We start from the raw sequence: 20,645 nt of genomic DNA, 5'->3' as shown, positions 1-20,645 counted from the left end.
TCTGTCACCTCAGCAGCTTTGTATGACCTTCATGTTATGTGCATTCCACAGCAGTGGGTATTTTCATCCCGGCAATTTCCGAAGGAACAGTGCTGCTATCGCCGATGACAAGTTGGTCTTCTCCCTCTGGACACACGTGCATCTAAAAAAGAGCTCTTCTGAGTGCTAATTCCCCAGCCTGTCTGTCGTCTCAGGCTTGAAACGACTACACTTGCAGCCATCATGCCGATAAACCTTGCACCGCGTTCTTTTTTTTCTTGGGAGAATTCCAGGAAGGGAAACTCGGAGAGGTGGCTGACAGTGCTCGATAAGTGGACAAGCCCTTTTCAGGAAGAAATCATCATGCCTGTGCAAGTGCGGATATGATGAGCTGCCCGCCCGTGGCACTGGCGGCGAAGAGGACATCCCCGCGAGCGTCCACCACCACGACGGGGCAGAGTGACGACACGGGCCGCATACCGGCCCGGATGTAGTTGTTGCTGCTCGCCCCCAGGCCGTACACGTTCTTCGCGTACGGTGTCGAGAAATCGTTCATCTCGTTGTTGTACCAGATGCCGGTCACTTTCGACACCATGTGGGCGCCGAACCTGAACAAGGCGCGCAAGCGGCTCAGCCACTCAATACCTTGGCTCTGCGAAGCGGGGCTCGCACGTGTGTACGCTGTGACCAGTAGGGCAACCATAAATAGCAAACGACGACACGGAACGGCCATTAGGTTTAGCTCTAGATTTTAAATTCACCATAAAAATTCCGCTTGTAGCGAGCGCAAGAAGTCTATATATTGATTTCCTTGTCTTGCGATAGTGTGTAGTCGGGAATGTGCAGATTGGTTCCACATTCCTCGTGCGAACATTTTACCGAGGTACTGGAGACTAAATGCCCTGTACTTACTGCTAAAGAGGCACTAGAGCGCCCAAGCAAAAGTCATTGAGCATGCCGTAAAAGCTCACATTTCAATAGATGCACTGAATGAAACCATGAATAAGGTGCCCCGTGTTTTCGATGTTTTGCAACGAAAGCTGCCTATTGACTGGTGCAACCCATCGTTCACTACCTCAAAACGCTTCGTTCATTTATTTTTAATCCTAGAATATCATGCATGCCGCACCCCCGGGAGACGCGGCACATGTGTAATCTACAGTTAGACTTGTGGATAAGGAGCTATCTCAACCTGTGTCCTTTCTATTGAGCACTTTGACAGCAGCCGTAAATGCGATATAATAACTACCATCACAATTCGAAGCCACTTGATTGTATTTTTTAACATAACAAAACCCTAGTTGCACATCTAGAAACGCCTTTTGCAGTGATACATCCCGCAGGCCGTCTTATAGCCCGCTACACATCACGGATCAAACTAAACGGATTTAAGAACTTATCTACGACCACTGGACAACCGCCGCTCGGAAGATTGCCTTGCGGTCTATTTTCTTGCTCTTTGCTCATCTTCACCGCGACCACAGCGCGGCACTCCAGTTTTCCGATCACACCGCCCGCTCGCGTGCCAGCTAGAGAGTAGGCCATACAGATATCCCCGCAGAACAACGCTATTTAAAATAGTAGTGTTTATCGTTCCTGGGTAAAAGCCATCACTACGTGCATACAGCTTCGTGCATCAGCGAAGATAACAGTTCTCGTTAATTCTGTGTCCCGATGTCAGTTACCGATCAGTTGAATGTTACACCTCCTTTATAAAAATGATCAATAGGCAGCTTATAGACTTCTTATAGACTCTTTTGCTTTCCTGTAGCTATTTCTTTTTGTCTATTAATAGTCTAAGTCTATATATCGTCTATCGACTGTCTATAGCGTTGGTATTGCCTATAAACTGTTTTCTCGTATTTGTATGTAGAAAGTCCATAGAATTTATAGACAGAAGTATATGGACAGTCTATAGACTGTTAAAAAAATTTTGTAAGAGCTGCATGCGGCACATTCTAGGGGCTAATAGTATTCGAAAGTCCAGTCTTGTCTCCACTGTTAAGCACTAATCGAGAATTGTCACGTTTAACAGCTGGCCAACAGGAGCAGGGGTAGAAGTGCGTAGGGTCAGGGCGACCGACGCCTTAATAGGGGAAGCGGCCATGCGATGCAGCTATAGCTGTTTGACCCAGACAACGCAAGAAAGCGCCGAACAATTCTGAGAGCTCGAGGGCGCTATAGACGAAATTGTACTTCGAAGATCGCCGCACATCATCGGTTATTATAATCACCGACCCGCAGGAAACTTGGAGTTTTAGAAAACCCACCTATAATCAGACACAACAAAAGAACGAAGCGGAATATACCTCGCAAAAGAAAGCCTCAAACCAAAAGCGTCAACTGCTTTTTATCAAGCCATGGTTAATCCTATTAAGTTGTGGCTAATTTCCTTTCATCTTCCACATCTTGCAATGTGAGTCTAGCTGGTCCAAGGTTATTATCCCCCCCCCCCCCCCGACATGAGAATCAGTCTACGCAATTGACTGGAGAACTTTTTTGAGGGGAATTTGCCGCTTTTTTATTGAGTTGTATCCGACTAAAAAATTCATCACGGCCAAGTAGTGCCACGGGGTTTTTGGTTCTTACATACGCAGCCGAAGACATCATTTGAACACAAGAAACATTTCGCCCAACACATCTCTAGAAATTATTGTTCGATGATCTAAAAGTGGGTGCTATCCAAGACATTTTCTTTTTACGCTTTTTGTTTTGTTCTTTTAAATTCATTAGCCAGTGTCAATGTAATTTTATTTTGCAGCATTTACACACATGTTTTCGACAGAATTTTGGCTTTTTTCTGGTCAATTTTCTTACGCTTATTTTTACGTTGACTTTCATCATTACCTATGACTATGGAGCCCCCGTTTGTATAACCTTTCTGTGACTTTATCATCGAAGGAATTTGTAATGATTGATTCGACTGCAGTATACATAGTGTTCCTAGGCACGATCTAGGACCATGCTGTCATGCCTCTACGGACGCTGTGGCTTCCTCCGCGTTAACCGCTCGTGTGTTCTTAATGTCTGCGTGTAATGGTATAGATGCGACACTCGCGGCCAAGTACTCCGTGTTGATGCTGGAGACGAGGCAGAGTGCGTCGCCGTCGGCCGCCACGATGCAGACATGTCCCGAGCCGTGGTCCTCGATGGATGACAGCTGCAGGCCGTAGTAGCTGGCGTCCTCGTGTGCCGACTCCGTGATTAGCTTCAGGGCCACCGCGTTGGACTCGTTCACGCTGAGCAGCTTCTTCAGCACTTTCTCCACAGACTGCACGAGAAGGGGCGCAGTGGGCACAGTCACCACCGGAGAGCTTCTCCACCTATCAGGAACTTGGCAAATGTTGACGCGCTGAAGTCATAGTGAATAACGAAGCCAGAGTCCAAGTCGTCAGTGCTCTCTACGTAAACTCCAGTCCGTGATGGGTGTACAGAGGTTTCCACAGAGTAAACCCAAAGTGCGCTGCCATTATTGTCGGTTTTGGCGCCGCAGTGTGTGGTCGCAGAAAGGACCTCGTGCTCACATGAAAACTGAAGCTTGACTAGTGTAGGTGAACATACGCCAGGGTAACCCTGTTCTCTGATTTCAGCCGATCACGTGGTCGCTGGAGTGGGCACTTTAAAAGAGGTACCTGTGCTGAAACACGGCAGTTGGTGCCACTTAGTCGAGTGAAAAGGCGATCAATTTCAGTTCTTTCGTCCGCTTTATTAAAGCGAGAGTTTTACTGGCCGCGAACTTGCGATTTCGCCGTGGCGGTGCTCCGAGAAAGCAGATGACGTCTCAACGCACACCTCGCCGCGAAACCGAACGGGTCTGGCCGGGCCGGCAGTGTCTGGCGCACTCAGCGCGAAATAGAGACGTACTCCAAGTCTCCGCAAGTGCGGTCAGAGTGCGCTGAAGCCGCCGAACGCGTCGGCGCTCAAGCACTGTTCGAGTATACAGCGTCTCGCTTTGGCCGACGGGACGTCACCGTGCAGCGCGCGCGCGCGCCTTAGGCCTGAGTATAAATTCGCCTTAACAGAGCCTGCGCTTACCGCTAACCAACCTAATCGGTGGCGGCATCTATGGGAGCCACTGAAACCACCCGCACACGCACCGAATAAAAAAAACTGTGCCGAGGCTCGCAACCGAACCAAGGCCTTTGAGGCGGAGACGCCACCACTCCGCACGACGACTGAAGCTTTAACCATGAATAAAGGCGCATCTAGTGAATGCACTCTTCCGATGCAGAATCCTCCGCCCTTTCGCTACGTATATCCTAGCCTAACAGAGCTAGGCCATCAGCAATTTTTATTACAACTGTGTGTGTGTGTGTGTGCGTGCGTGCGTGCGTGCGTGCGTGCGTGCGTGCGTGCGTGTGTGTGTGTGTGTGTGTGTGTGTGTGTGTGTGTGTGTGTGTGTGTGTGTGTGTGTGTGTGTGTGTGTGTGTGTGTGTGTGTGTGTGTGTGTGTGTGTGTGTGTGTGTGTGTGTGTGTGTGTGTGTGTGTGTGTGTGTGTGTGTGTGTGTGTGTGTGTGTGTGTGTGTGTGTGTGTGTGTGTGTGTGTGTGTGTGTGTGTGTGTGTGTGTGTGTGTGTGTGTGTGTGTGTGTGTGTGTGTGTGTGTGTGTGTGTGTGTGTGTGTGTGTGTGTGTGTGTGTGTGTGTGTGTGTGTGTGTGTGTGTGTGTGTGTGTGTGTGTGTGTGTGTGTGTGTGTGTGTGTGCGTGTGTGCGTGCGTGCGTGCGTGCGTGCGTGCGTGCGTGCGTGCGTGCGTGCGTGCATGCGCGCGCGCGCGCGCGCGCGCGCGCGCGGTTATAGTATGTACGGTATACTACTATATGTAGTATGTACGGTATACTACTATATGTAGTATGTACGGTATACGGTACGGTATAGTGTGTACGGTTATGGTCCCGCGGCTACATCAAGGGTTACTTAGCGTCCTCTGGCATCGCACGGGAATATTTTGCAATTCAACTCCAGAGAATGCTGCCACGTGGCTTTGATCCCCACAAAAAAGCATTCGATCACAAGGTTTGTTCAATATGATGTTTAAGGCTACTAGTCAACGAATTACACGCGGTATTCATGAGCCACGGGAATGCTTTTCAGCGCAGCGAAATTCTGTATTGAAAATGAGCTGACAGTGCGACTTCCAGTAGCATGTTTCTGAATATCTCCCGAAGAGCGTCAATTCTTGTGTTTCATTCTTATGCACCGCTGATTTGGTGGTGTACATTGAAAGTTGAGCGCGATGAGATGTTTGTGCTGCAGTCGGAGGCTGCATTTATACAGCTTTTAATACAGGCAGCTCGAGCATAGAACACCTCGACCCTGAGCATGTCCTTGAGAGCCTTCATGTTTTCTGAGATAAGTGGTGCCACAACGCAAAATATCAATGAAATCAAAAGAGAAAGTAATTTTAACCGTGAAAACTGTAGAAGCCGAATCGATGTTGAAGTAATCATGTCAATACCTATCTTGACAAGAAAAAAATGCCTGTAGCAATTCTTGCTCTGTGCAATACACTGGTGTATGTCTTCCAACAAATGGAAGAGTAAACATGGTACCGCCCAGAAAATGCAAGACAGGTCGATCTCTTCAACTTTCCTGACAGCCGGACTGCGGTTTGAACTCATATGCAAACAATGTGATGGTTCGGGCTAGTGGGTATGCGTTATGATCCATAGCGCAGCAACAAAACAGGGGACAAACACAAGCGCTTGTGTTTGTCCCCTGTTTTGTTGCTGCGCTATGGATCATAACTCATATGCAAAGTAAGTCGCAAGAACAGATGCCCCAATAGAAGGTGCTTGCGACGAGTTGAGACTTTAAACGTTGGAAAACAATGTCGCTATTAAATCACTGCGCACGGCATTGAGCTTCCCAAAAGCGGCGCATGACGCTACAAAAGATGGGCGAATGCGCACCTCCTTGATCTCGAACGAGTCGGGGTCTCCCAGCTGGAAGCGCCTGGCGAACCCGAACTTGAGCGCTTCGACGAGGCGATGTGCGCTCAGCTCGTCGTCGGCGAGGAGACCCTCACGTCGGAACCTGTCCAGCACCGACACCACAAAGGCGAGCACGGCGCCCGACGTCGGCGCCGGCGTCGTGAACAGCCACTCGTCCCGCGAGAGGAGCACCGACACCGGGGACTCCAGCTGTGCCCGGAAGTCTTCGAAGTCCTTCAGAGTCAGAACGCCGCCTGGATAGAAGACGCCCCGACTACAGACCGAGCTTACAACACGTGCCTGCGCACTTTGAAAATGATTCTCTCTTGAAGGTACCGCAAAGTCTGCAGCGATCTGCTGTATATTTGTTACAATATACATGTGGTCAGCAGCCACATGTTAAGTCTAACCACTCATGCTCAGGTAGATTTCGCCGCGGGGTTGTATTCTTTGAGAGCAAGTTTAGTCCCCTTCTAAACTTCCAGCCCCGCAAGACAGAATTCTCTTATTATGATGTGAATGCCGCCTTGAAAGAACGAAATCCCCGAAATAACCACCAGGTACCGAATTACGAAGCGCTCTCAATCTGATCTGGACCGACCAACAGGAGTGGGCTTTAGACACGGTCTCCATTTTGAGGGCGTTCCGTAATTCGGCGCAGGATTGGTCTTTTGGCCTTGTCTCGGTGTTTCTCCTAAGACTTTACAATTTTTATAAATAGGTTTTTTGAGCTAGAAGAGTGCTCTCGCAATTGCGTTGTGAGCGGTTCAGTACATCAAAATAAAGCTAAGACGCGCTAAGTTGCAGTATTTTTAAATAAAATTGAGTATTTAAGTTTTTAACTATTACTGTTCGGCTGTCTAATTATTGAGAGGCGTGTAGCCCATGGTAAGTAATATTATGAGTTTTTAGAACTTCGTAAACGCGGTTGCCCTTGTTGCTTCGGCCCAACAAATATTGTCTAAATCGCGCCAAAATACATGCGCTATCGAGAAGTTTGCCGACAAAGCAACCTCCAGTGCACGTAACTGATCGGAACAGCCAAAATTTGCTGAGCCACACCACCTAGAGTAACCGCGTTTTTTAAATTATAAAGAACTCATATGGATACCGCTTACGGCGGGCTACACGCCTCTCAATAATTAAGGAGCCTAGCAGCAAAAGTTAAAAAGTCAAATGTTTAATATTAGTCAACTAGCCTGCTAGTTAGCATGCCTTGGCCGTATTCCGGTGTACAACAGCGCTCAAAGTGCAATGGCGAAAAAGCGCTCCTCAAACTCAATAATCCTAGCTTTAAAAATTATGTGAAGTCATAGGTGAAAAACTCTAAATTCACGACGAGAAAAGCACCGCGAATGCACCCAAGCTGTGCCGTCATCTCTGGCCCTTCTTTATTTCTTGGCGATGATCCCATTACACATGCCAAACAAAAAAAAAACATTTTTTCCGTCCTGTTTATGTTTTCCTTAGCTTGTCAGGTAACACTTTGTCTAACAATAAACAGAGACTGTTAGCGCACTTTTCGTAGCTGCCATATGCAGTCACCAGTGATTAAAAGCGCAATAGGAATGTAGGATATGGGCTGTCTCGAGCGGGCTTCTTCTCCCGTGCTTCCAAAAACGATATGGTGCGGGATTGAGAATTAAAGTACCTGGAAGAACTGCCAGACAATATCAAACCTTCAGCCCTGAATAAGGCCACAAAGCAACAAGCTGGAATGTTACAATACTCCTGAATGTACGTTAATTTGGGCCGATGCAAAGCTGCAGCTTTGAGAAGAAAAGTGAGCATTATTCCGAAACCAACTCATTGCTTAGACCCTCACGAGGCGTTTCATGTAATGCAAAATGTTTTGTGGATGTTAGCCCTTTGTCCAAAAAAAATCGCGATGCATTCGTTTCTTCTTGATACCTCCGTGCAGCTCGCATACCTCGAAGCAAGTGTGTGCGTATTTTTTATATTCTGTCTGAGAGGCCATCACGCGGATGAAGAAGGCCTAGGACATTACCCAGTTCTCGCAGTTCCTTGACCATGGCCTGGATTTCGTAGCCCGATTCTAAGAAGCGGCCTTTCTTGTCGCTCCCGGCTATCTTCCGCAGCGTCTCCGCCAACTTCCTGTTGTGGAACTTGTCCCCGACCTTCAGCAAGTGCGTCGTGTTCGGGTTGGACAGAACCTTCCTGCTCGCGAACGTGCAGATAGGGGCAATAGTTCTGTGCTCACCACTTGTGGCCATGTAAGAGGTGTCCGTGGATGAAAAAATGTATGCAAATTTACATTAAATCGAGCACCAAATAAATTGAGTCAACTTTAAAAATAAATGGTGCCAACCCACCAAGATAAACAAGAAAAATCTCGCCGCCGCGGATGCATCACTGGAAAAGGATTGCAACGGCCTGTCGCCACGTTAACATGAATTCAACTTTGCTCCTAAAACATGCCATGAAACCTGAATAAGTATGGTAGAAGCAAACAGCTTGCTTTTCATCAGCACAACGAGCGAAAACTTAACACTGTCGGATATAAGGACAGCACAATGAGCTGACTTCAAATAGTTTACGGTCGTGTGCTACGCTGACGTTTATAGAGAGCAGTGCGTAAGCGCTCACAGGAAAAGAAAAACACAAACATCGAGGCGATATGCGACGTCCTTCCTGAATAAATTCTCACTTAAATTACCTACTACTAGCCGAGTGCTTCAGATGCCAGCAAGAATCGGACTTGCGTATGGCGCTCGCTGTGTGATCTCTAAGCGCAGGTATCCAATAGTGCTTCAAATGAATCTGCCGCCGGCCTTAGTGTACAGTGTGTAAGGTCTCAGCGAATACGCTCTGCGATCTCGCCGACCTGATTTGGCTGTCGGGGTTGTTGGCCGCAGCAGCAATGCTTTTGGCGAGCTGCTCATAGACCGTGACGCCACCCTCTGCCAGCTTGATGGCGTCGTCGAAAAGGTCCCGCCAGGCCACGCGACTCCCGGTGACGTTCAGCAGCAGTTCGTAGCCCATCAGCTCACCGAAGGCAGCGACCGCCTTGGCCCCTGCGTGCGAGTAGCCATGCCGTCAAGAAGTCCCCACGTAAGGGCGCGGTACGAGTGCGGATAGAAACGATTGTGGAGCTCAGGTAACTTGCTGATCTTAGTTTCATATTGTGTGGTTGCTCATTACATGGAGACACCTCAGCAATGCTGGCACACCGCATTCGAGAGTTCCTTATTACAATTTATAGGCATATGTTTCCGGGTAGTGACCTGGTCAGGAGAGGCACAACGGTGCGGCTAAAATTCATATGAACCAAATAACCGTAATGCTACGCAGTCTAGAAAGGGAGCCGCAGTTTACGATGGACATTTAAGTATTAGAAGTTTTCACTTAATTATTGGAAGTTTTAGGGCAGCACATTAATATAGGCCAAGTAGTTGCCAGAGATCGGGACCTTGATAAGCAATAACCAGTAGAATAAGAATGGCGTGAAGAACATTTCACAGGCGCCTCCAGATGGTGAACTGCAGGTGACGAATATTAAGTACAATTAAGGTGCTGCATAGTAGTGCAAGTGAAGAATGTTGTACAACGCAAATTTAAAGGGACCCCGTGAGGAACAGACACCCGCGTAGTATCCAGCTAGTACTCACGTATGGGGTAATTAAGAGGCTTGAAATTCGACTGGGGCCATTACAGCGAGCTATGAAAACGGAAATGGTACACGGAACCAATAGAAGATAGAAGAGAGGGCAGCGCGGATTATAGAACAGTATCGAACTGTCAGTATCTTCGCTGAAGTCAAAGATAAGTGGAACCGGGAAGAGCGTGTGATGGAGAGAACAGTGATCAGTTAATTTTCAAAGCAGGCAGGAAGTGCGATGTAGATGTGCTCACTATTCCTGAGAAGTTTGTGCGCACGTGTAAGGAATTCTACTAAAAAGAATGCAGCGTGCTCCAAAAATTAAGACAACGAACGGAAGGCGAATGGCGAATATCTGCCGAGTTCCACTTTCCTACGAGACAGCTGTGTTGGGCTGTTAGGACGTTGCCTTGACAACCATATCAAACAATAGCGTCAATCTCAGAGATACTACTTATTGCTGATCAGTACAGTTGTTGCCAGTGCGTGTCAGCATTTGACGACTCATCTGTGCTCTACAGGAGATGTGGGAAGCTTCATTGTGAAAGCTTCGGGGTCTATTCATTAACAGGGGATGTGATAAGCCTCGCAGCACTTCTTCTATTACCACATCGAAGAAAGCTACTGCTTTTTAAACAGTGTATTGCTGTGTGGCAAGGCCAATAGTGCTTTATTTGTGGCACATCGTAGATCAAAGTGGCATATTTTTACTTGGTATTAGTATGTGGAGTTCATCCTCCTTAGCCGGCAAATAAAGGACCATAAGGAACGCCTTAGTGTTAACCTCCAGATAAATTTAGACCGCGTAGTTTTTACTAATGGGCAGCGAAATCCAATAGCACAGGAGAGCATTTGCATTTCGATTACATCAAAATGCGCCCACCACGGCCCCGATTCAATAAAGCTACTGTGGTATCACAAGCTGAATGCTATGGCCGCTGAGCCATCGCAGAAGACATCGTTTTTATTGAAGTAAACTTCCATCTGATCTCCAGCGTCCGTTTTACCACATACTCGTTCTTTTTAAAGAGTGTGAAGAGCTATCATAAGTATTTTACAAAACCATGCATTCATATTTTATGGTTGCTCGTAGGAAACCGAACTGATATGGTAGGGAATGGTCTTCTGTCCCGTCAAAGCTGTGAGGTTTCTCGACCCCTGTGGTCATCAGATGCAGCAACAAGTTAATGATGGCAATAGCAATGAACATTAGAATATGCGCTGCACTAACTCGCACATCAAAAAGGAGCTTTTTCAGCAAGTACAGTCAGATGGCAAACCAAATTAGCAGTCTGAACTGCGCTATTCCTTGCATGCTCTGTTGCGCATCGTTGTTTTACGGAAGTCCACTGCCAAGCAAAAAATCGCAATTCATGATCATCATTTTCATTAGCCAGACTAGGCCCACTGCTGGACAAATGCATTTCTCATGTCTCTCAAATTAACCCTGTCCTTTGCAAGCTGCGGCCATCGTATCCCCACAAACTTCTTAATTTCGTCCGCCCACGTAACTTTCTCCCGCTCATATAACTCTTTCCTTCTCTTAGAATCCACTTTGTTACCCTTAAAAACCAGCCTTTATCCTGCCTTCATACTAAATGCCCACCCAAGCCCATTTCTTCCTCTTGAAGTCGACTAGGATGTCATTAACCATCGTTTGTTCCCTCACCCACTCTGCCCGCTTCCGGTCTCTGCACGTTATACCTATCATTTCTGTTCCCGTATCTCGCTGCGTTGTCGTTAACTTAAGCTGAACCCTTTTCGTTAGCCGCCACGTTTCTGCCACATAGGTGAGTACCAGTAAGATACAGCTGTTGTATACTTTTTTCTTGAGGAATATCAGCAAACTGCTATAAATGATCAGAGAGAACCCGCCCTATGCGCTTCACCACATTCTTATTGTTCTGGTTATTTCACTCAAAATCGGGATCAGCGATCACTACCTGACCTAAGTGTACGTATTTTCTTACCACTTCCAGCACCTCAATACCAATTGTGGGCGGCTGCTCCTTTGCGAGACTAACGAAGATCACTCTGGTTTTCTGCATGTTAATTTTTAGGCCCTCCAATCTGCTCCGTCTGTCTAACTCCTACATCCTGCTTTTCACTCCATCTCCTGAGTGACTTAGCAAGGCAATGTCATCAGCGACTGGCAAATTTTCTTAAGTATTCTCGATTAACTCTTATCACCTACTGTACCCAATCCAAGCCTAGGAACACCTCCTGTAAACAGGATGTGAATAGTACTGGCGAGATAATGGCTGCCTGTCTGACACCCTGATTGGGATTTTACTGTGACTTTATGAAGGACCATGGTAGTTGTGCAGTCGTTATGAATATCGTCCAGTATTTTCACGTCTCTTCAACACCCTGATTACAGACTGCCTACATGACTGCTGAGGTATCCACAGAGTGAAATGCTTTCCCTTATTCAAAAAATCTATAAATATTCAATATTGAATTATTCAGTAAGTCTATAAACAAAATGAGGTGATCATAGACTCCTTTGGGGCCCAAGAAATTGTTCTCAGAAATTGTATTATTTAAACAAAGTCATTTGACTTAGTCCGTCATCGTCTGGTACTGCATAAGCTAATCCATTATGGAATCAGAGGAATAGGCGTATCCTTAATTGAATCCTACGTAGAAAACCGCATGCAAATGGTTGTCAATGAATGCACATCGCCAACATTCAAGCCTGTTTTTTTCTGAAGTCTCACAGGGCAGAATTTAGGCTCCTTACTCTTCAATCTCTATATTAACGATATATTTTACATGTTCTTACATGTGACTTTAATAGCTTACGCCGACGATCTCACAATGCTTTTGCCCGGTGATAATGAAAGAGGTCTTTTGTTGTATGGAAACCAATTTTTAGATCATTTGCGCGAATGGTCGGGAAAGAATTGTTTAAGAGTAAATGCTAGGAAAACTGATGCAATTATCTTTCGTCCAAAGAACAAGCCTATCTCCATGAATTTTGATCTCATGCTGGGTAACGCTAGAATTGAAGTTGTAGACACTATAAAATGCCTCGGTGTGGGGCGCACGCAAACCATGAGTTGGGTAAAGCATATAAACACTATCAGCAAGAAAAGGAACAGTGCCAATGGTGTCCTGTGTCGGCATAGATACACACTTCCAACAAGATAAAGATTCTTATCTATAATGCATACTTACTTCCTATTTTATTACCTATTGCATAAGTGTCTGTGGTACCACAACAAAGCATAACAAACACAAGAGATTAGTTGCACAAAAACGTGCTGTAAGATCGATTGAAAATGTGCCATGGCATTCCCATGCGTTTCCTTCCTTTAAGCAACATGGTATTTTGTCTGTTGATATATTGCACCCGTTCAAATTAATGTGTGCATACAGACATGCAGTTAAAACAAATAATCAACTGTTGCTTGCAGCCTTTAATCTCCATCAATACACACAACTGTAGAATACACGATGTATTTTGCCCCGGCTTCTACCCTTTTGCCCTACCTCAAATCGTAAACAGTCCTTTTCCTATAACTTAGGAAATTACCTTAACATATTGGCAGGAAATAATATATGTATACAAGACATCTCAAAGAATCAGTTATTATCTGTCATGGGCACTTCGAGTCTATTGTGGCACCATTGTAAATAGGTTTGGTGTATTGCAATGTAAGTTGTTCCTATTATTTATGTGCATTTCTTTTGTTGTGTATGCGATAAGGGTTATAATGTTGTCCTTTTTCTTTCTTCGTTTTAATGGGGATATTAAGCTTACCTTAACTCTGATGTTCGCGAAACACACTGCTGCCAATGTATTCTTGGGGCACTGGGTGCTACCTCAAGCTCCATTACGCCGCTTTTTGCCCAGTGCCCCCTTTTCCCACTTTAATGTGTGCGGAGAAATAAACTTGGAGTATCAATACAGGATCTTTCACCTAGGACTTTACACAATTTTTAATAGGCGCTTTGAGTTATAAGAGCGGTTTTTCCGGCACAGCATTGTCCGCGGTGTAGTACATCAGAATGAAGCTAAGACGTCCTAACAACAAGTGGGCTGGTTTACTAATATTGGTTTGGCTTACATGGGTTAAACGTCTCAAAGCGACTCAGGCTATGAGAGACGCCGTAGTGAAGGGCTCCGAAAACTTCGACCACCGGGGGTTCTTTAACGTGCACTGACATCGCACAGTACACCGGCCTCTAGAATTTCACCTCTACCAAAATTCGACCGCCGCGGCCGGGATCGAACCTGCGTATTTTGGGCCAGCCGCCGAGCGCCATAACCACTCAGCCACCGTTTACTAGTAATGATCAGGTAACTTGTTACTATTAATGTTAGGCTCATAAATTATGGAGAGGCGTGCAGCCCACCATAATTAATATCTGCATCAGTTTTTTTAAATTTCCGAGAACGCGGTTAACCTTCGGCACTATGGCCCCACAAATTTTGCTTATATGGCGCCAAATTACATGCGCTTTCGAGAAGCATGAAGGCAAAGCAACCTCTTCAGTGCACATAACTCGTCCAAATAACTTGTCTTTTACTTTGCCTTCTCCATAATTTTTTGAGATGTTATCATTTTTAAAAATCCATACCATCTCGCCCACCTTGGTATGTTGGTACAGCTTATGAAGCTCTGCCATAGCATGGCTGAGAAATTTCATTACCAGAAAAAAGCATTGGAGGGCTCTGATCTGCCTATGCTCATAGTAATTGCCTTCCCATTGCTTCGCAGCGCATACAGTGCAAAAAGGACAGTCCAGTTGATCTGCATGCTCACCTACTAGTGACGCGTTGTCATTATCGCGGTACATAGTAATCTGCGCAGCGCCGGGAGCCCTAGGTCTAACCACGACAGCCGTCGCATTCCTCGCCGACCTGCGGAAGCAAAAAAACTAAAATTTAGCTACCATTCCGCATCACTGCGTAATTCGCAAATCGCATTCTGTTACCACAGTGCGCTTTGAAAGATAGTAAGAGCATGCATCCTCATCTTTAGCGGCAGTAGCAGGCATTAGCGAATATAAGTAACGTTTCTGCTTTTATGTAAGCACATAAGTAATGTTTCTGCTTTTATGTAACCACATAACGGCTGCGAAGAGCGCGGTGCGGGCGCAGCTGCAGCTGCAGTGAAAGAAGAGCGGGGAGTGAGAGGGTGGGGGGTGTCACTATTCGAGAGGGACGCCTGACGAGCTGTAGGACTTAAGGGCGGTTCACATGCAAGCGAATTGGCGAACAGAGCGAACAGCGGCGCGGCGCTGCGAAGCTGTTCGCGAGCTTTCGTTTCACATGCATCGCCGCTGCGCGTTTCCCACCGCTGCGAAAACTAACGTTGCTGGCAAAAGATATGCGCCTGCAACCGGTTTTGGTGGCCTGCAACCAGTTTTGTTGGCCTGCAAACACAAAAAAAAGCGTAATATAAAAACATTATTTTGTCAATTCTTTTCACAGTTTCTTTACATAAATATAATTCTTGCGTTTTAATAATTAAACAGCACTTTATACATTTTTTTTAAACAAAAGTTCGTACGTGCGGCGTACAAACTCGCGTGGCAACGCCGGGCCGTCATTGGTTGAGATGCGGTGCTGCCGCGTCGCCGCCGCGAAAATTTCCAACTTGCCCGAACCTCGCCGCTCCAGCCGCTGGGGCTTTCTCCGCCGCTTGAGAGAGGGTGTACTCGCCGCCGCGGCGGAGTTCGCGAGCGGTTCGCTTGCATGTGAAACAGGCATTACTCTGTTTACGTATGGGTACTCTGGGACCAAAGCAAAACAAGTCAGAGAGAGCAGCATATGTGCTTCGTTATGCGGAATGAAGTGTTCTTCGACGAACTCGCATGGAAGTGGTTCCACCTCTGTTCTTTCAGGGTACGTTTTGGGGACAATAGGCGTTTTTAGACGTTTTTAGCGTACCGGAGACGTACTACCGGAGACGTATACCGGTTTACCGGACCCCACTCGCGCATGCGCAGAGGCATTGTTGAGGTGAGGGGGGCCGCTGCGCGTGCTCAAGAGGGGTTCGGTAATCCGGTATACGTCTCCGGTAGTACGTCAACGGTACGCTAAAAACATCTTTTAGCCTACCGGAGACGTACTACGGGAGACGTATACCGGTTTACCCAACCCCTCTTCCTCATGCGCAGTGGCATTGTTGGGGTGAGGGGAGCCACTGCGCGTGCGCAAGAGGGGTCCGGTAAACCGGTATACGTCTCCGGTATGCTAAAAACGTCTAATGTTGCACCTTTGAGAAACGTCAAGCGTGCATTAAACGCTGGAAGTCCTAGCTTAGGTAGTTATAAATCTACGGAACCAGCAAAGCTTACGTGACCATAAACTAAGCACAAGAACAAACTTTCATAGAAAAAACATATTCGCCAGAAAAATAAAATAGAGCTTCATATCATTGTACAAGGAAAGAACCGGTACCCAGCTTGAATTAAATGTATTGTCGTTGACAAAAATAAATGACCCCCCTCAAAATTACGAAACCACACAGCATTGCATGCGGTCACCGCCAGACTGTGCACTCCTGCTGTCGAGACCGGCACATGAATGCTGACACTGTAGAAGCTTGGGCAAGTTGGTGTGACATGGTTTTTCAGCACCGCAGGGGTCAAAGGACGTGACAAGTGCACAGACATGGCGCTGAACCTACAACTGGTTTATTGAGGCGATTTCCACTACTTAAATACAGTGGCAACCAATCTCAAATGAAAAGACATACACAAAACAGATTGACGAAAATGACAATTCCTGAGCACAGGTCTACAGTGGCACAAGACCAACTGCGCACGTTTTTCTTTTGTCATCAAGGAAACGTAGTTCTTAATCAGACAGAGCTGTCAATAGCTCAATAGCTCTGTCTGATAAAGAACTACGTTTCCTTGATGAGAATAGAAAAACGTGCGCTGTATATAATATCCTGTATATAACATCAGTTATATGCAGGATGGCGAAGGCGGCGGTAAAATTGAAAAGGCAGTCATGGGTAGAAAGTAATAGAATACTCGGGGAACTTCAGAACAGGTTCAGGAGTGGTAGACGTTTAGATTAAAGCCTTCCCAGCGCATAGAAATAGCTAAGGCGGAAAACAGACCTCTGTATTTAGCCTTCCTGGACATAAGCGATGCATACGACAACGTGAACAGGGAACTCCTGTCGAACATAATAAAAGATGAAGGTATCGGTCATGAGGTAATTGATTTTTACAAGAAATATATCTAAAAATCAAAGTTGAAATAACATGGGAAGGAATTAGGTGTATGACAACTGTCGAGATACACAAAGGATTAAGGCAATTGAGGTTGTCCTCTATCACCGCTGCTGTTCATGCTTTATATCCTGAGTATGAAAAGAAGGCTACAAGAAATCAATCTAGGTTATTATCTGTTGTAAAGATTAGGCGCAAAGGTTGTTGAGCAACGATTACCGGGTTTAATGTATGCGGAAGATATTGTATTGTTAGCAGCAAGCCAGGAAGATTTGCTGTTAGTTCCTGTGGAGATGAAGGAGACAGTCTAGTTTTCAGTTTTAGCGCAGCTAAGTCCGCTGTAATGATTTTCAACGATACATCTGATCAGGAGCTTACAATACAAGGCCATGAAATACCCCGAGTGGCCGAATAAAAAATATATGAGGTATGGGTAAACGAAAGGCAGATGTACACGGAAAAGCTCGAGCAGTCTCACATAGCAAAAGGGCCAAGAAATGCCGCGATAATGAAACTAAGGGCATGGTGGGCGTTCAACAAATATGAAGTATACTGAGAGGTATTCGGAAAGGGATAATGGTGGCGGGGCTTACTTTTGGGAATGCGGTTCCGTGCTTAAGGGCAGAAATTCAGTCGAGATTAGAAGCAAATCAGAGAGCTGTTGGAAGTTTAGCACTAGGTGCTCACGGGAAAAGCACAAAGAAGGCAGTACAGGGGGATATGGGCTGGGCATCTTTCGAAGCACGGGAAGCTCAGAGTAAAATACTATACGAAGAACGCCTGAGGAAATTTGACGATAACAGGTGGGCAGCTAAGGTATTTAGATACCTATTCTGAAAAAGCGTTGACTCATATTGGCGGAAAAGAACTAGGAAGCTGACCACTAAGTATGCCAGACATGAGGCCGGAGAAGGATAGAGCGTTAAACGACAGGTTAAAAACGTGGAAGGTAAAAATTGGATAAATTCAATGAAAAAAAGCATAGTATAGAACTATATCGATATTGGAAATAGCTGAACAGGACGGAAGCGTTTTATGATAACTCAAGAGACATTGCCCTATTCTTTGAAGCTAGGTCAGGATCTCTTAGAACGCGCAGCTATAAAAAGAAATTTAACGAAGGAGACGACACATGCGCTGTGTTTGGTAAATCCGACAAAAACAATAGAAGACCTCGTACAAAAATGTGATGGTATCCATCCCGATGTCGATGTAGGCACAGCCACTCTTCCTGAGGCCCTAGGGTTTAGAGATAACAATAGTCAGGTAAACAAGCCTGTGGTGGAAATTAGCAAAAAGCGATTGGAAGATTGCTGGCTCATAAGCAGAGAGGTGACAAAGGTTAAAAGTAAAGGAAGACGTATTTAAAGAAAATAACGATTTTTAATAACGTGCAGCACAGTTAATCAAAAATAAAGGGAAAAAGGCTGAGCATGGTGGAAACCGCCATCGCCCCGTTCAAAGACGACGCTCCTAGCTTCCATCCCATTCTACCATATAGTGCAGCACCGTTGAGAACCTGAAGGGAACATCAGTTACTTTTGCCCCGACAGTACATGCAATGGAGAGGCTACATACTGCGTTCGTGAAACATCTGTGTTTTGTCTGCACAGCGTGTCAGTCTCCCTAAGCTTACTCACCGGTTGTAATAGGTGGCTACGAATCCGCCCCCAAGTCCGCACCTGTGGGGCATGGCCACGCACACGCACAGGATGGTGGCAACCGCGGCGTCGCCTATGGTGCCACCTTTGCCGAACATCTTCCTGCGTGTCCGGATTCAAGCGACCGCATCCGTGACCACATGGATCTTCAACACTGTTTGTATGCACTTCAGGTGAGTGGGAACCGATCAAAATGTAATGTGCCAAGCGCGATGAAACGCGAGAAAGCTTTAGCAAACGCAGTCTCAATAAACAACGGCATTAACATTCAAGCGAGGCATTTTATAATCAGCTCGACACAATAAATTATATAAAACGGTAAATGACACCGATATTCTGGGGTGAGATCCTTTTGTTCGGAACCTGTTCCCTACAGGAGCAGCATATCGTTGTTCTCAAGTTTTATTAAAAACATGGTGTTCTAGCCTCTCAGTGTGTTTGTTCTGTTCTAGTACCGCGCGCACTTTTTCCCAATACGTCCCTTGCTGCATGGACTGGTTATGCAAAATGCGAAGCATCCTTCCGCCAGTTAATCCTATGATTGTGCAAATTGGGCAATTTGGCCAACATTTCTATGTGGTCACGCTAGAAACATTATGTGGATCTTCTCCACGTCATTTCATGTTGATTTGAATATTTCTCTGTCACTCTCTTAGTTTCGTTGCCTGCAAATTTACTCCAAGAGAGCAGCCAGATTTATTTTTCGTTGCTTCTCGATACTATAAAACTGACAGCATGCACATATCGACTTATAACGCTTAGAATGCCTACCCAGTACTTCAATCTAAGCACGTCTCACGCAACACTGATAAATAACGTTGCAAACAGCAACCTACCACATACTATAAAAGTGCTTGAACTTAGGCGTATCTGTTAGCTCACGCACTTCACTAATCTACCTATGCAATCCGAACAATGCGATCAGTGCCCAACATCTGCTGTAAATGTAGTATGCCGATGGTAGTCTCGTCATTTGTCCTGTGCTCAAAAGAACCACATGCGCTTTGTGGTCCCAGGCAGCCTGCAGATACGGCGCCCAGGAAAGTTGCCGGAGAAGGGCTGCAAGTGTATAGGCGTATTCGCCGCGGCTTGTAGGCACTACAGACACTGTGGCGAAGTGTGAAACCGTTGCTAAGGATATGTAGTGCATCCACAGTTCGAGCACCAATGCCTCCCCTCCCGCGACAAACGGAAAGCCGTTGTGCGCCCACCTGGTGACGTTGTTGCAGTGGCGGGCGCCGGAGATGGCGATCCAGCCGTGGAAGACGCCCATCCTGGTGGGCGAGACGAAGCGCGGCTGGCGGCTGGGCGCTCCCGGCTTCCGACTGAGCAGCAGAGCCAGCACCACGGTGGCCATGATGAGCAGAGTCATGAAGACCAGGAAGAACACGAGCACCGCTGCGGAGGCCTTATTGTGACTGCGCTGAGTCTCCTCCGAGCGCAACGAGAACCGGTAGCTGTGGTAGCTGCACATTGCCAGGCTCCGTTGAAGCAGGCCCGGAAGCCACGATGGGGGAAAGGATTCTTCCACTAACCGCATTTCTTCGTATGATGAGCTTGGCTTGTCCTGATTGGCTGTATGATGGGCTGGCTTTGGAGATAGCCTCAGATATCACCCGCGTAAAGTGTCTTGTAACAAGACCTCTCATAGAGGACTAGCGCGTGCTTTGCAATGTGACAAATAGAGAATGTGAAGTCGACTGCCCCCCTTCATATCGGACGCCATTTAAATATCTCGATTCCGTGTCCCGCCGTGGTGTACTTGATGAGAACTGCATGAGCTGGATCAGCGACAGCGACAACGAGTATAAGCAATTTCTGTCTTCATTGATCGGATCAGAACAAGAGGTCGGCGAACAGGCGCGGGCACATGTGTAGAACACACTTTTTCCCTTTTTACCTTTTTATACCTGCGCCGGTGCTTTTTTATTTGGCATTCTCTTTCACACTGTAATATAAGCGTTATATCAACTGTCCACTCATCGTGCCGTAACTTCCATCATGACAAAAGCAAAAGAATAAACTAAAGTCATAAACACGCTTAGTCTGATCGCAACGCCGCCCGCTAGCTACCCTACCGCATGCAGTTCAGATCCGTCACACGGATAATATTCACTGTGTACGAGTATGTTGTGGTCAAGAACACAAGTGCGGGAAGGTCCATGATGTTGCTATTCAAAGGCAGCTGGTCATGAGGGGAATAGTAATGATATATTGTATTTTATAGCAGATGAAAATACATATCATCTTCATAATCC

At 46.4% G+C, this 20,645-nt stretch overlaps 1 protein-coding gene across 1 annotated transcript; it reads right to left on the bottom strand.

The window, feature by feature from the left end:
- Positions 1-340: 340 nt before the first annotated feature.
- Positions 341-14,383, bottom strand: LOC144120243 (scoloptoxin SSD14-like). Its single transcript, XM_077652644.1, has 6 exons — positions 14,300-14,383; positions 8,754-8,943; positions 7,917-8,086; positions 5,888-6,162; positions 3,048-3,250; positions 341-587 (listed from the first exon to the last, which is right to left on the bottom strand). Exons 1-6 carry the CDS (start codon positions 14,331-14,333, stop codon positions 341-343), a joined length of 1,119 nt encoding a protein of 372 aa, XP_077508770.1. The 5' UTR covers positions 14,334-14,383.
- Positions 14,384-20,645: the final 6,262 nt, after the last annotated feature.

Source organism: Amblyomma americanum, chromosome 2 (genome assembly GCF_052857255.1).
Source record: "Amblyomma americanum isolate KBUSLIRL-KWMA chromosome 2, ASM5285725v1, whole genome shotgun sequence".
NCBI lineage: Eukaryota > Metazoa > Arthropoda > Arachnida > Ixodida > Ixodidae > Amblyomma > Amblyomma americanum.
Note: the sequence above shows the minus strand (reverse complement) of the source record. Positions and strands in the feature narration are given on the sequence as shown.